Genomic DNA, 17,552 nt, shown 5'->3' on the forward strand with positions numbered 1-17,552 from the left:
TATACTGCTTTGCGATCCTCATTCTGGATGTGAACTGAACATCGAAGGGCTTGGTTCTTCTTGAAACGTTTCGAAGTCTGGTTTCTGTTGGTGTGGAATCAGAACACACACACACACACACACACACACACACACACACACACACACACACACACACACAGAGGAACACACTGCTGTGTTGTGTCTTCAGCTGAATATTTCATTACAGGAACCAAGTGAGCACAACTGCATCTTGTTGTGATGACTTGGTGTTGCATGCATGTCTATCGTTGTCCAAGTCCTTCTCAGCTAGGTCACCTGGTCAGAACATGACTTGTGCCTGAACCCTATATTTACTGCCCCAACCTTGCGTTATTACATGCTATCAACGTGTTTTCTTTCCAGTGTGTGAGCCGGGCTAACATGTAAACTGCTGCACTACATCCCACATGAAAGATTCTGTAGAGCGAGTTCAGTAACTAGCTGGTAAGAAGCTGCTTTGTTCTGTAGCACTTTAATTAAGATCCGTGGTCAGGGCGCATTCCTGTGCTTTGTGCTCTGACCCCCCCCACCCCACCCCCCCCCCCACCCCACCCCCCCCCCTTGACCAAGAGCCACGGCTGTCTGTTCCTTATCATGATACTTTTATGAGCTCATTAGTGGGGGTCGCTTGCAAAGGAAATCAACAGATTTCATGAAGAATCCTAGTTGACTCAATTAATTAGCCTACCTTCCTCTAAAAGGTGAATTGGTTTATTTTGGACACTTGTAACCTGCTTGCTTATTCCATATTATTACCCATAGTGTCATAGACAAAATATTCTTTCACTGTTTCACTATTGCCAGTTTCAGCTCTTTGTTAGCGTCAGTTTCATAAATCCCTCTTTGTAATTTTGAAACTCTGCCAAGAAGTCCTAAACTCAAAACACAGTTTATTCACTTTAATAACGAGAGGGCTGAAAACATTTGACAACTCACAACTGTATGCCTCACTGTATTGTATGTCCCTCTCCCAGGCCCCCAAAAAATATCTAAACTGTAATATTTGTTCAAAAAAATGTTTATGTAATCTGATAAGATGTAGTTTCATGCCATTTCTTTCTTTTTTTTTTAAATGGCTTTTCTTTTTATTCTGTTGACAATTAAGTTGATTAAAAATACACGACTTTTGATTCCTTTGTTTTAATGCCAGATGGAAAGAATGCATTTCTGCACAAATTAGATTTTTTGCCAAACAAAAATGCAGGTTATTATCGGCCAGTAAATAGAAACCAGACCCTTTGTGCTCTCATGCTGGAGCTGTAAGGAACTGATATCGTAAAACACACACACACACACACTCACTCACGCACACACCTATCCGCACACTGCTTCATCAGCTTAACCTTTTACCTCCCCAAGTCCCAATTTAAAGGTCCATTACTACTTTCTGGGATTCCATTGACAATTCTGGGAACCTGCTGTGAATTATTGACTCTTAAGCCAGTGTTCTTCAACCAGGTGCTTATGAATGAAGTGATATGAGGGGAAACCCCAGAAAGAACCGCCATCGCCAGAACAAGGATCTTTTCCCCTCTTCCTTCTAACAGCACTAGTTAGCTACAGCTAGTCAGCCCCCCTGAGGCACCTCTTAAACAGAATCACCACCAACCCAGGTATCCACGACTGTGCGATGGTGTTCCACATCACAAAACCAAACATAAATTCACTATTGAATACAACTAGATTCTAAACGTCCTTCCTGGAGGTATTTCATAAACTGGCAACCCACAACGATCACGAGTATCAACGGACAAGCTACGAATTCCTCTGCATCAGATCTACAGACCAACCCACAAGGCCAGCTTTTGACGGCTGGCTTGGAAGGCACTCGACAGATTCGGTCTGCCCTGCCTTCATCAGTCTCTTCAGGGGGGAGATGAAGAACTTGCTGGGTGATCGGCACACTGCACATCCTTGAACAATACTGCAGACAGACTTGCTGGGCCAGCTCTATGCACAATGCATTCGGCATATTTGTTTATTTATTTATTCTTATGAATATTTCAATAGGAAAACACTCATTTGAAATGGAACATCTGTTGAAGGACAGAATAAAATACAACCGTTTCATAGATGGCTTTCTTACATTATATTACGGTAATTTTCTTTCCACTAATTTTTTTAAAAACTTTGAAAACTCTGGTTATATCATTCTAGCAGGGCCTTGTTTGAGTTAACAGCGTACTTATTTGTATGTCTAAACAATACAGTTCGGAAACTAAAAGTACACAACAAAACAAATTATATTAAAAATCTAAAAACAAACAAACAAACAAACAAGGTCTTACCTCAAGGGGATTTTAAGAGGCTTGAAATTTGAATAGGAGCCAGGCAGCGCTATGAAATGAGCAACGAACACGCAGGGGTGCAGTGGCACGCCAGCCCGGCCTGCCAGGCCCCCGCACACAGCAAGCTCCTGCCTGGAAGGGAAAACTCCATTGAGGACCAGCTGGTTGTAATTGTACGCTCTTCATGGCTATCTTAATGGCTGACAGTTCCAGTGAGTTAAAACAACAACATAAGAAAGCCACTCTGTAGCGCTTCAGAAGAGGGAGAAGGAACTCCTGAGAACACAACGCTTTTAACCATTTACCTCCCAGCTATCAGTACAGGGCTGGGAATAAGACTCCCATTGCACAGTGCTTTGATGGTACACTCAAATGGCACCACCTATCAAGTAGTAGAACATACATAATTATTGCCAATATTTTGTGGATTGATCCATTAACACAGTATGAAGTCTTAAACTGGATAATGTAGGGTCCGTGTCTTTAGGTCTGTGAAAAGATAATAGTTGGTTCAGTAATGTCTGCAGGGTTGGAAATAGGACTCCCATTGCAAAGCAGTTGGATCCATTCTTGGTTTTACTATGAGTTTAATAAGACACACCTGAGCTTGTTACCTATACATGGTGGCTAATCAGGCTCGTATTAAAACTTGGAATGGGTGAAACTGCTATGCAATAGGAGTTATTTCCATCCCTGTAATATTGTGAACACAATGGTAACAGATTGTTTAGGGCTACTGAATGCCTCCACAAATGTTAAAGGCTTCAACAAGAACACACAACTGTTTTTAAAGGCAAGATTATCAATTCGATGTCGGGTGGCTGTATTCCGACATCTATTTTGATGTCGAACCAGCTCACCTAATTAATTTTATTTATACAAACTTGAAAGGCGTCCTCCAGATTTAAAATAATTAAATACAAATAAAATAATGAATTATATTCTGTGTTTGGTGTTGCAGCTCAGTTCTCTTTTCTCTTAAAAGTCACCATTTTAACAGAAGAGGAAAATATCCAAAATAAACAGTACATTGAAATTGATCAGTTGTGAAAAACTCTGAAACTTGTCGCACAGTGAACAGGTTTCACAGCTTTTCAACGAAGGACGCGATTCGACTCAATAAAACAAACCAGCTCCTCTAAAAGACCAGCGGGTTTATCACTGATTGAATTGCAGGAAGGTTGAAATGACCTCAGCCTGAAAGAGGTCGCGGTTGGGTGAGAATAATGGCATTTTCCTGTTTCTGTTCATGGCCTGTAGAAAACGATGCTGCAGCTACTTCTGCGACTGTTCAAGTAATCGGTCACTGACTTGTATATACAGCTTGTATATGTTCTAGTTTACATGCAGTACAGGAATGTAACGTAAAGCAGAAACATTGCAGTTGTTGCTGCTGCTGTGTGTTCCTGTAGGTCATCATTGTGTCGTTATTTCTCAGGGCAGCCCGGAGGAGAGTGCTGATAGACTGCTTGTTTCAGTGCCTTGGGCTGGGTTCAGTTTCCAAGGTACTCCGCAGCCCAGCAGCACTCCCAGTGGGAGAGCAGCACATCAGGATACGGGATGTGGAAATAATGTGACTCGAGTACTTCCACACGGCTGCCTCTCCACCTCAGAATAAGGTTGCGGATTGTTTATTTGAGGGGAAAGAGGCCTCAGCCAAACATCCTGTTTGAAACCTGACTGGTAGCAGTGCTGAAGTGCTGTAACTTTAATCCCTGTGAATGGTCTTTTGATGCGTGGGGAGGGGAAGGCTATGGAATTCTAAAAAAGAACTGCAACATTTTTTGTATTTTCTTTATTTAGGGAGTGGGTTAAGAGGTTGTGCTGTGGTTTTAGTAATCTGTGCTCGGATAGGAAGCAGATTTCATCACCAGTGTTTTTTAAAGCAATTTTAAAAAATCGCTTGCTTAAAAGTATGCAAGTTAAGAGTATTCTGCTGCTGGTGTTGGTGTTGTTGTTGTTGTTTTTTATTATTATTATTCGCAAATCAGGTCGCATGGAATGACTGACTTTGCCTAAAACCCTGACTCTGCTCCCTGTTCTGTGCCTAAAGTTGGGTAAATAATTCATACCAACATGAAGCACTGAGTTCAGCAACAATCTCCAGTGAAAGTCTGTAATAAATGAGTGACTGATGCTAGCCTGGATGGCTGTGCCCTGGATGTCTCTCTCTCTCTCTCTCTCTCTCTCTCTCTCTCTCTCTCTCTCTCTCTCTCTCTCTCTCTCTCTCTCTCTCTCTCTCTCTCTCTCTCTCTCTCTCTCTCTCTCTCTCTCTCTCTCTCTCTCTCTCTCTCTCTCTCTCTCTCTCTCTCTCTCTCTCTCTCTCTCTCTGGCTGCGTTTCAGCTTCAACTACTTAAGGGTACTTTGGCCGCAGTTCTCCTGGTCTGCAAGGATCCGTCTCCCTGCCAAGGAGCCTCAGTTCCCTCTCCAGGGGCCCTGGGCAGATTCATTCCTCTCTGAGAGGAGGCTCCACACAATGAAAGTGCTTCAGGAGCGGAAGCGAAGGAGCAGTGCGGACACTTGATGGTGCCGACCTGGCTGACACAGATGAGCACAGTTACAGGGAGCCAGTGGCAGTGTTGCTCTTCAAGTGAAATGAAGCAAGCAGTAGAGCCTAGCTGCTTCACAGTGACTCTTCATCTTCTCCTTGTACAGTGCTGCGTTTAGTCCGATGATTATTATTCTTATTTTTTTTAATAGTATTATTTATTCGTATTTTCTTGGCAACCTTATCTAAAGCACCATTTAATATTTACAGTACCTTTGTCCCTGTTCTGCTTTCTAGCTTACAGTGCTGTTCTCTGTGCAGTGAATTTGCTCAGATAGAGTTGCTTTTAGTCATGGTTGCATAGCCTTTGTTTGCGTTTGTTTTGTTTGCCGCAATCACTGTAGTTTGCGGAGGCGTAATGTTTTTTTTTTTTTTTTTTTTTGGCTTGTTCAAAAGTGAAACGTGACAGATTGCCATGTCCTGCTCAGTGCATTGCTATTGCTAAACCAGAAAAAGGGTTTAATATCGCAGATGTCATTGTTTTCTGTGATCTGAAGAAAAGAAAATACAATACAATTTTGTGTTGCTGTAATATAATATTATATATATATATATATATATATATATATATATATATATATATATATATATATATAAACTAGTATGCTTTTAATGCAGCAATCGCTATCCCAGTGCTGCTTGCCAGTCCAGGATTTGTTGCCTCAAATAGAACCATTCATGCTCCCAAGGGCAAGGGGTTACATCAACAAATAAAAAGGGAGGAACGCCATTAAAAATGTATGGAATGTAAAACTGTTAGTTTAGTGTTTTAATGTGCTTCAGCTACGGTCTATAATGAACAATAAGGTATTTCAGCTTAAAAATCTGTACGCTTAAACTAATGAGGAGAATACATCAGGAAAGAACACTTGGGGATTTGATGAAAGATTGGCATTAAGAGAAAAGATGAAAAGACTGTACAGACAGGACTGTAATTAACAGTTAGAAGGAAATGTAAGAACAGTGACACAGAGCATAAATAAGTAGTGTTTATTAGAAATGTGCCGTACAACCAAAATATTATGGCTGAAATAGCTTGCCCTTGAAGGTATTCATTTTGATTTTAATAGGACTAATGGCAATGGGTTGAATGGGGTTTTATTATTATTATTATTATTATTATTATTATTATTATTATTATTATTATTATTATTATTTAATTAGCCATTCAATTACAAAGACTATTTAGTTTTACTGAAAACTTTTGTGACTAGGGACCGTTATTCTAAGTAATTTCAGTATTGCTTTCAAAGGGAAAGCCTGGTAGGTTGTGTTTCTGTTATTAATAACTCTTTGTTTTTAAGCACAGGTCTATTGTGCATGTCTGTTAATAAGCCACGCGAGTGTTTTGACAGGACCTCCCTCCATGTGACTGGCCTGCAGTTTGTTCCAGGAGGGGTTAACTGGGCTTGACCAGCCCTGGTTCTGGTGCAGTGACCTCTCCCCGGGTCTGTCTTCTGTGCTGTGGCCACGGGGCTCTGGTGGGAGCTGTTTCCTTTCATTCGGAGGCCCACGCTGTCAGGGTCACGGCACTTGGCATTTCCAGAGAAAGCAGTGACGCCCGGCACTTTGAAAAATGGGGAGCCGGGTGACCACTGCTGCTCCCATCCTCTCACTCGCATTCGAAACATTTCAAGCACAGCTTCATTCCACACATTTCATTAACCTCCTGCTGCTTCCTCCCTTCAAACGTCTCTGTTTACTTCAGCGAAGTTAGAAAGGAAAGGAAAGGGAGGGGGAGTTCGGTACAGAAGCACACTTAAAAGGCAGGAGGTCAAAACTTCACTAGGCTCAAATAATACTGACCTAAACTGGGAGAATGTGGTGTAGTTGTCCATTGCAGTGCAGTACTTAAACCTAAAATTAGTGACAGATGTACTGGGTGCTGTGAGATATCAAAGTTATTAAAACTTTGAGTAAGAAAATCAAATCATATTTACTTACTGAACTTTATAGTACATATAACACAATATGGCACAATTTTGCATGTGTTTACTACTACTGTATATTAACATATATAAGTCCTTAACGTCTGTCTTCCCAATGGTAATATCCCAATAAACCAAGGAATACAAAACTTTTGGCAATACCAGGGTCATTGCTACTGGGTGTGCTTCATTCTGTTGCTCATTTTCAGCTTTTAAACAGGTTTTTTTTTTAGCTCTTGTCTTGAAACTTTACGTTGAGATGCAAGCTTTTAATTACAGAGTTGCGGTTGACAGTGGCCCAGTAGTTGCCCAGGCTGGATAGAGCATGCCATTGTTACTTGAATGATTGCGCATAGACCTGTTGCATGGGGGGCCACAGACACAGGCTTAATGTTAATGCTCTAGCCATGTCGAGCTTTAATCCCTTAAGAGATTCCTGATCCCCCAGGGATAACTCTTAACTTACTAGTTTCCCTTAAAGCCAGGGGGTTTATTTTAATAGCGGCCTCACTGGGAAGTGGGGCTCGCAGCCAGGTTCCTGACACTGGTTCACAGAAGCGGCCTCATCGCTGTCCCCTGCTTTGAGTTTTGAGATTTTGCTTCGTGTGCTCTTGAGTATATGGCTGCAGTGCATGTCTGGAGCTGCCGGCCCTGTCCCATAACTGTGATCAATGGAGCCCTGGAGGCTGCAGGCCAGCTCAGTAAAAACTCATAACAGAGTGCAGCAAGAATCCCAGTCATTCAGAAGCAAAAAGCACAGGCATTACACACGGTTTTGTAGACCAGTATTATTTCATCACGTCACGCAATCTATAATGCATCATTTCTGTGCAATTGAAGAATCTGTCCACCTGGGACTCATAATCTGGGGGTGTATGGAGGCAGCCTGGCTGACCATGTGTCAGTATGTCACACTTCCACTTTGACTTCTATCTAGAGAAATCCCATTGTGATGGAACTTTCCAGGGACATTCTTTAGCACTAGTTGCTGAGCAACGGTTTGACTGACTGTCTCACTTGGATTCTTACATGTATCGAGAGATCTGTTTGTCAAATCACGATGAAGCTAAGGAGCTTCTGTTGGATGTAGGTCATGGTGCTGACTGGTTATCTACACCCTTGGCACTGATAAAAGTAAATAAATAACAGTAGAGAATGACATGCTTCTTTTGAGCATTTTTGAGTTTTGAGTGGAATGTCTCGGAGTGCATAGCTTTGAATTGTGAGCTGCCTGCATTGTAATATACTTCTAACATGCTGTAGACTTTTCCAGGATTTCAGGCAATTTCTGTCAATTTAATTACAGGCGACAATGGTGACTTTGTGTGCTCGTTCCTTTTTTTTCTGAGCAGTGATGGTAAGTTTTGGAGTAACGTTGTAATTGCTGAAAACGTTGTGGTCTGCAGAGAGGGGACAGCTCGGAGAGGAATTTTTTTTTTTTAAGTTTTTTGCAGTGCAGCTCATGTAGTCAGGCTGTCGCATCTAAAATAAGGTTTAAATTATAGGACTGGCTGTGGCTTTTTTCCTTTCTTTCAGAATTTTTGCCAGCTTGCAATTTGCTTAATGAAATCCTGCTATTTCGTTTAACTTGAAAGATTCTTTGCAGATGTTTGCAGGGACCTGCTTTATACATCATTTCAATTGAAGAGTTTTAGGGGGGTTTTTTTGTTGTTGTTTTAATCATGTTTTTTTTTTTTTAGTTTTAAAAACATTCATAAAAATAATAACCATTTTGCTTTTTTATTGTTATTATTGTTCTTATTTACTGTACAGGCTCCATCCCCTGGCTATGAGAAACTGAGCAAAAAATATCTAATTTAAGATGAATCTTGAAATTAAAGATGGAAGTTGTGCTTTAAACTCTTAACAAGGATCAGCTGACCAGGCGATCATCGAACACAAAATACTGCATTTCATGGTACAGTAGCAGAGTAAAATCAAAAGAACTAAAAAGCGCATTGGCAAGCCACGGATCTCCCCACCATCTCCGACAAACTAGGAAGTGGTTGGGATGGCCAGGAATACAGCGTGCGTCTCCCAGATGAATTAATAACAAGAGCTGGAGGAGCGCCATCCCCAGGCAGCCCAGAGATAGAGTACACAGGGGCTGCTTAACTGGGGGCGACGGTGGTGGGTGGGGACTCTGGCTTTTCTGTGGCTAGCAGGGAAATGTACAAATGGATGATTCATTAGATGAATTGTCCTGGAACTCGTGGATGTTTTTGCTTTATCTTTGGGCTGAGATTTCAATGGAATGCCACTAAATGGTTGATTGGAGCGTCTGTGCAATGGAAGATGGAGTGCTAGGTGAATCTGTTAGGTTTTCCTCAGATGTTTGTGATGTAATAATGTGTTGTAAATTATTAAAGCAAAAATACAATTCCAGGTGTTTCAAGGAAAGCCTCACTGCAAGGTTAATCTTTTGTGTAACCACCCATGGTTACAATGACACAGTTGGACACAAGCTCACACACACACACACACATACCTTCTTATTAGCATGCACTATGGTATAGATGTCTTAGCATTACTTCACTAGAGCAAACCAAAAGAGCTAGACATGACAATATCCTTTAAGCGGCGGCATTGTTGTTAAACTTTTTTAATCTGAAGGGCTGTTTTCGTTCATTATTTATGTGATGTGCACCGACATTAAGACTTGCTGCCATTTTGTGAAGTTGTTCGTATTTATTTATTTATGTATGTATTTATTTTTTGCTGGGAGCCTTGAGTTTAAAGTGTGAGTGTAGCTGCTTTGTAAAGCATGGAGGAGGTCAGGGTAGCTGTCAGCCGAAATGAAAACCACATGCACACACTCTTCTCCCCATTGGAATTCTTCCAGGAGTCGCTGCCCCTGGTGGATGTTCATTCACAGATAAGAGAGGCCTCCCGCTCTGCAATGGGAGCCCGTGGAGGTTGTTCTTAACAGCTTTGGATGAGAGAGACTTGAACACTGTTAGATCAACTGCATTGCACAATTCTAGCACTGCTCTTCTGCTTGGTTTCAAAGACCTAATTTAGCACCAGAGTTGCATTAGCTAGACCGAGATTAGACTGAATTAGACATTGGCCTCTGATAATTACTCTCCAGTAGGGTTTGTTTTATAAAAACAAAACTTGTCATACGGTCGTATTGCTTGTGGGATTTGAAACCTCAGCATGTTCAGGATCTCCACCCTTGCTGGTGCACATGTGACTGACATCCACAAACCTTCCTGGATCGCAGGGTCAAGCCCCGCCCTGATTGCTGGTCCACATGTGACTGACATCCACAAACCTTCCTGGATCGCATGGTCAAGCCCTGCCCTGATTGCTGGTGCACATGTGACTGACATCCACAAACCTTCCTGGATTGCATGGTCAAGCCCTGCCCTGATTGCTGGTGCACATGTGAGTGACATCCACAAACCTGCCTGGATCGTAGGGTCAAGCCCTGCCCCGATTGCTGGTGCCGGACGTGAAAGCAGAGGGGCAACAGGCACCCAAGGCAACCAAGGAGCACGTAACTCTGCAGCTCTGGGTTCTGTCTGGTGTGGGGCTGGTGATAGCCACTGAACAGGGAATTCATACATTCCTGAAGATTAATAGGTGGGACAGCATTAGGGCACAATCTGAGAACCTTTAATTTGGATGGAAACCTCCTAGCACGTATAACAAGAGCAGAACAAATATGTCATGAACAATCAGTTTTTTTTTTCCTTTTGGAAGTTGGATACAATGTTTTTGCTCAGCTCAGGGGGCTACAACAGGGAGTTGTTCCCTTCCATGATTGCGGCTTTCTTTCCTCTTTTTTTTTTTTTTAAAAACATGTTTAAGTTTCTTTAAGTTTCCTCATGTTGATGTATCTGCTAACAGGCAGCAGTTGCAAGAGAGGAAATGGTGACTGCAAGGAACAAACCCATATATAAACAAGAGCCAGAGTTTCAGTGTGTATGTCTGGCTGATAAAGCTGTCTTTGATGGGAGAGATAGCTCAGACGCCAGCCTAAATGTGGCTGTTATAAGATGTAGTCGCTCTGTAATGATAGTTGTTTAAAGCTGTAGCCTGTACCACTGCCAGAGGGAAGGGGGGGTCGGGGGGGGGAAAGCTGTTTTTTGTCTTGTACGAGAAACGGCACCAACAAATAGGTCTCTCTCAGAAAGGTAGTTATGTTGGCTACAGCTGAATAGAAACAGGATACTTATTTTAGTTTATTTAAGTCACAAGGCTTTCCGTGTGCCACCCCCTGTCACTCTGGCCAGTGGTAGGGTCTAATGTCTGGAGGTGAAACTAATACTTGGCTAAGGATAAGACGCGGAGCAGGCCTCTTGTATTAGGAGCTGGGTAAAGTGCTCACTTCATGTCAGGGTTGCACGATGAGTTCATCTTTTCAGGATTTGTTTGAATACGGGGAGATAAAGAAGATTGAAAAGTAATCCACCTCGGCCCAGGCAGACACTTTGTTCAGCCTTGGAGACAGCAGAAAATGAGGCTGCTTGCAGAATAGAGCCCCTGTTAAAAAGCTTTCCTCAGGCACAGTCCTTTCATTTTTACTTTTTACCGTCTCACCGCTCTGTTTTATTTGCCTTCTGGCCACTTTCTTTTTTTCTTTCTTTTTCATTCTTCCTTTTTTTTCACTGTATGTTGCTTTTACAGCCATTACCAGATAATAAGGAGGATTGGTAATGAAACTTTCAGCCCCTTTGTCTGTTTAGCTGTAATTACCCAGTGCTGCCGCCTCCAGTCTTTGTAGAAAGAGAGTCCTTTGTCAGAACCATGTTTTTCTTTTTCTTTTTTTTTTTAATGCTTCCAAGAAATCTAAAATTTTAAAGGGCATTAAAACAGAAAAAAAACAACACTTTCATTTGATGTAATGCAAACAAATTCTATGGGCTTTACAGATTACAGGCCTGCTTTTTTTAAAAAACAAAGGATTGTTTTGCTGGTAATGATCTGTTAAATAGAAGTGGTCGTGGATGAAAGCATAAAGTAGGTAAAACCTGGTCTAATCAGGGTTTTAGAGAGTCATTCATACGTGAAGCGCAGGTAGCAACATAAAAATGATAGACATAAAAACACAAGGCAGGTTATTGCTTTCTTTGCTTTGTGTAAGAAACAGTAAACCACGTTAGTGACAATAAAGGGATCAAAGTCGGGTTGATTGTGACTCAAACAAGCTGACGTTAAGCGGAGGTGATTTTGAAAATATAATAACAAAAACTACTTATCTAATGGGCAAAATGAGCTGTTACAAGGGACTGGGTTAAATGGGTACAGAGCTTGATAATTGCTACCAGGTTTTATACCTTGAACAGGATTCCTCAGAATCAGACCGCAGCCTGTAAACATGGAGCCAGAGTTCAGCCAGCGCTCACACTGCTGACACCATGTTGTGCTTACAGTACCATAGTAGAGCTTCTAGATATTTTACTGTTCGGAGTTATCGCTGTAGATATAACAATGCTGTAAGCTATTATTAATTTTTTTAATTTATTTCTTAGCAGATGCCCTTATCCAGGGCGACTTACAATTGTTACAAGATATCACATTATACATTATTTCACATTATTTTACATACAATTACCCATTTATACAGTTGGGTTTTTACTGGAGCAATCTAGGTAAAGTACCTTGCTCAAGGGTACAACAGCAGTATCCCCCACTGGGGATTGAACCCACGACCCTCCGGTCAAGAGTCCAGAGCCCTAACCACTACTCCACACTGCTGCCCTATTAATGCCAATGTTATTTTGATCAACTCTTGAATGTGCTATACATAGATATAGATAGGGATTCGATTGATCGATTCTCAGCACCTGGCCATGTGTGTGTTTTTTTTTTTTTTTGCTCAGCACATTTTTTGTTGCCGTGATCGTGTTCTTTCAATTTCAAATCTGCAAATTTCAAGAACAGTGCAGTTGAGAGAGGAGTGAAAGCGACACTACGGGTAATGCAAGGTACGGAAATCTTGTTTAATGGTTGTTTTGAAATGTTTTTTTTTTTTGAGAATCCCTTCCCATTTGAAGGGGTTACAGACCACTGCTTGTTTTCATGGAGTAATTGAGCTGCTCTACGCCCCCCCTGTCAAAGCTCCTTTACATGTGGGAGAAATGCAGTGTGTCCCATGCAGAGAGCCTGTGCACTAAATGTATGCATGTGCTCTGAAGATTGTGCTTCACATTCAAATTTCCTGTTAACGTTAGGGAGTCCAGTACTAGGGGTTCAGTTACAGTATAGAGGCAACGTGTCCAGTGTACGCTGTGCACTTGGGAGCTGTAAAACACATACAGCTAGCAGGGAGAGGTTAGGGTTTCCCTATATCCATTGATCCTGAAATTGACTACAATGAAACTATATCGAAGAGTGGCTAAATTGGCCGAACAGCCAGTTCAGAAAAAGACTATTGAAAACTGGGGCTAGGCTTTTATGGTTTTAAAAAAGTTATAAGTGGTGTCACCTGAAGATGACCTTAATAGAACTCAACATTCCAAACCTGAATTGTACAAGCACAGTTCATTTTGAACTTTACAGGTCGCTCTGTAATTTGGGGTTTGATCACGTGCATTTTGACTCCTTTTTTATTGAAATAAACCCCACGGAGGATTTGTATTGAGCGCTTGTGTGTGTTTGTGTCAGTCGGAGAAGAATCTGGTTTCTACTAACCAGGATTCGAAGGGGGGGTAGAGGTAGCAAGCTACTTTTTTATGTAGAAAGTTACCGTTCATCAGGGCACCCGAAACTTTACAGCAAGCTGCCCGTTCTGTTCTCCCGGCTAAAAAAGAAAAAGAAAGAAAGGCATGCACTTCTACACAAAGGAGAGAGCCTGCATTGTCACAGGCCATCATCCCTTCCAAGGCTCTGCTTGCCCCCGTCAGATATATTGCTGCTGCTGTGCAGCCCCAGCACTGTGAAACGAGGCCTGTGAACTGTTTGGAAGCGCTAACTAGAATCAGGATTTAGTGAGGCCTTTGTTGGTGGGAGGGCCGTGCCACACTCAGGATTATATAAACAAATGTACGTGTTGTTGGGGGGGCCGAAGGGTCGGGGTAACACTGTTTATTTAAGGTGTTTGGCAACAATTGCTAATGAGCATAGCCAGCACTAAAGTAAGCTGCTTTAAAAACTAAATAAAAAGAATACCACAGGCCACGTTGACGGCTTTGTCTCATTTCAGGGCTTGCACTGATCACCGTATCACCCTTTGCTCTGCAAGCAGCCCTGGATTGTTCACAGAAATCAATGGGGTTCCTGAAATGGTGAATGAAAACCCCTTTCCTTTGGAGCATCACTTTATTCTGTATGTGTTTTTATTATACTGCCCTAACTGAAGATCTGAACTCCTGCTTTTTTCATACACTGCAAGGTTGTGTTTTTTGATTGCATATTTCTTTCAATTGAATAGGGGTCTGGTAAATACAAATGAAGTCATTATTATAGGTCACTAAGAGAGATCAGCTTTAGTGGCTTGATGTAAGATTTACTTATCGCACACAAGTAATGACAAAACCAGGGTTTGCATTCTTATATGGGTAGTTGAGGGATTGAAAAAACACAGTTTTAGGTTGTCTTTGGACATTAAATAGTTGACAATCTACTGACACTAATTAGTATTTAGGAGCCCTTTTTGAAATATACATGTATATATTTTCTTTGGGCTGCCATTTGGACTGCAAAGCGTCTGTGTTTGTCTATAGAACCTGGGCAGGGGTTTTGAATATGATGTGTTTTGGGTAACACTGCAGCAGCCATCCCTCAGTTTCCAATCTGGGTGATGGAGTCATTCGACAAGGTCTTGGCTATTCAGGATGGAGAGAGAATGAGGGGGGATTGGCTGACTGACTTGTCTGCCGCTGGAATGAAACTGCAGCAATCCACCTTAAAGGAAAATTTGTTAATGGGGAGGGGAGGCCATTAACTCCAGTGAGGTTTGAGAATGAAAGGAATGGGGCCACAGGCCTGGCCTTTAAATCCTCTGTGTCAATAGAGTCTCTGAAGCAAAATAATGGCATCACCCTGTGTGTGAGTTAATCAGACTTGATGGCATGAAGGCTCGGGGGTCAGGAGGTCACAGGCTTGTGATAAGTTGTCAGGGAGCTGAATACTGGGCCCAGAGCCGGGCTGGCTCGTAGCGAAGACCCCCTTCGTCGGACGCAGACGTGGGACCCTTGCCCAGTGCGGGAATGCGAATACAGAGGGAGGGAGGGGGTGGGGGTGGGCACGTACTTCAAGCTTAAAGGAGAAAATTGCCAATCATGGAGTGCAGTTTCAGATGACAAGAGGATGTGACCTCATGGTCGCTGTTCTCTCAGCATAACCTTGGCCGTGTTTCTTTAACCCTGCACTGAGGGTGTTGCCATCTTATTTTCCACATAAGCAGGCAGGAGATTAAGGTGCTGTATCGTAATGCACAGTTAGAGCTGTTAGAATGGTAATGATTTGTCATACACTGAAGTTTGAGGCATTTGTACAGCAATAACTTAGGCATGACTCATTTCTCAAAATAGGGAGGGGGGTGTTTTATTAACTTATCTGATGTGGGGGTTGGGGGGGGGGGGTTGTGCTCTCAATTCCAAACGGACATCCCACATACAGAATCACTTCCACCCTGTCCCATACACAGTGTGCTATTGTCCTTTCTTGCACTGTGTTCTCATTGGACAGGAAATAAAAGAGGAGCTCTGATGAATGCATGTGTGAGGTACAGGCAAAGCGTGTCTGGGGAAATATAATTCATGTCAGCCTTGTAGGCTAGGGGCAGTGTTAAAAATACACTCCACAGATATGGTCCCATTATGCATGAAAGCTGCATTTCCATGGTGATTTTCTGCCAGTGCGTGCTGATTTTAATTTCACCTTGAACACTGTTGCTGTGTCTATCTTTTATTCGAAAGGTGTCCATTTAAATTATGCTGCACACTTGGTTGATCTCTATTTTTTTTGTAGACATCTGAAATCAATTCGCTGGATTTGCAGTAGAATTGAACTAGGTCCTTTTGAAGTTATACAACAGTGAAATCTTTTCAGTATAGAGAGGTTAAACAGTGAGCAGTGTTTAAGACTTGTAGGAAGTGGCAGTATGTTTAATAGGAACTCCGGGCACACAGTAGACTCCCTAATAGTACATTGTTCAATATTGAATAACATACAGAGCAGGCATTGCTGTTACTGATGGATTTGATGACTAATTTACCAGTAAGCGTACTTTCAAAAGGTGAACTATAATTAATACAATATCCTGATATTTCAATAAAATCTAGTTTTCCCTGGTATTCTTCAGGGATTTTCTTAGAGTTGACCATAGGTTTCAATGATTTGGAAGCTTAAAGAAATTCAGGGATAGAAATAAGACTCCCGTTGCATAGTACTTTGATCCATTCCTGGTTTTATTACGAGTTGAATGAGACACACCTGAGCTTGTTGCCTACACACTATGGCTAATCAAGCACGTATTAAAACCTCTGCCTCTGCTGTGTGCGAGGACTGCCAGGTTTTGTGTATTTATGCTTTTTTTAAATTTTTCTTTAATTACGATACAGTGCTTTTATACTGTATTTATAAAAGAGACATCTGTTCACAACAATAAACTAAAAGCTAATCCACTTCAACTTAATCCTTCCTGTTAGCCTTGATATTTAAGCCCTCGCTGTGTAATTCGATCGTTCTTGTTTAGTGACACGTGTCTTGTCTGTTTATCCCCCTCAGATGCCAGTATGTCACCCGACACGACGAAGCAAAGCCACTGGTGCAACGTGGCCTACTGGGAGCATCGGACCCGCGTGGGCCGCCTCTACACAGTGTACGAACACTCAGTCAGTATCTTCTACGACCTACCTCAAGGAAACGGCTTCTGCCTGGGACAGCTCAGCCTAGACCACCGGAGCGAGACCGTCCGAAGGACTCGGAGCAAAATCGGATACGGGATTTTGCTCAGCAAGGAGCCGGATGGGGTGTGGGCCTACAATCGGAGTGAGCACCCCATTTTCGTCAACTCTCCGACACTGGACATTCCTAACTGTAGGACCTTGATCGTGCGCAAAGTCATGCCCGGGTATTCAATCAAAGTGTTTGATTACGAGAAGTCCTGCCTGTTACAGCACACCATGGAGCAGGACTACACAGACGGACCCTATGACCCTAACAGTGTTCGGATCAGCTTCGCCAAGGGCTGGGGGCCTTGCTACTCAAGACAGTTCATCACCTCGTGCCCCTGCTGGCTGGAGATCCTGCTTAACAACAGATAACAGTCAACCTCCGATTTAAAGGAAAGAGTGTGAGCAGAAAAAAAAAAACACAAGACTATCCCAAATATCATCTACCTAGATTTAATATAAAGTTTTATATATTATATGAAATATATATTATACTTGTAAATATGGAGTCATTTTTACAATGTCATTATTTATGTATGGTGCAATGTGTATATGGACATATGAAAAAAAGAAACCAGAAAATGCACTTTGGCTCATATAGAATTTCTTTCAATACTGATTTGAAAAAATATACAGCAAAAATAGGAGTCAAGCCCAGTTTTTGGTGTATAGTTTTCATATACTATTAATACCCAGACAAAAAGCTAACACCAGTCACACATTGATAATAAAATATTCGCATTATATATTTTGGGGGTTTGTGTCTATTTGTAATTTGTAACTAAACTGGTAGCAGCAGTGCTGAGCTGGGAGCCAACACACCTATGAAGTCTGTGGGTGGGGTATGGATTCTAAAAACAGGGCAGGCAAACTGCCCACACCAAAATGCTGCTTAGAATACCTTCTAACCTTCTAGAA

General features: G+C 42.0%; 1 protein-coding gene across 1 annotated transcript in view; it reads left to right on the plus strand.

Moving 5' to 3' along the window:
- LOC131700610 (mothers against decapentaplegic homolog 6-like) overlaps positions 1 to 17,136 on the plus strand; it is a 29,163-nt gene extending 12,027 nt beyond the window's left edge. Inside the window, exon 4 of the mRNA XM_058999054.1 lies at positions 16,468 to 17,136. Coding sequence (XP_058855037.1) covers positions 16,468 to 17,006 — 539 coding nt within the window. The 3' untranslated portion in view covers positions 17,007 to 17,136. The remainder of the gene's footprint in view (positions 1 to 16,467) is intronic.
- Positions 17,137 to 17,552: the final 416 nt, after the last annotated feature.

This window comes from Acipenser ruthenus, chromosome 24 (assembly GCF_902713425.1).
Source record: "Acipenser ruthenus chromosome 24, fAciRut3.2 maternal haplotype, whole genome shotgun sequence".
In the NCBI taxonomy this organism is placed as follows: Eukaryota; Metazoa; Chordata; class Actinopteri; order Acipenseriformes; family Acipenseridae; genus Acipenser; species Acipenser ruthenus.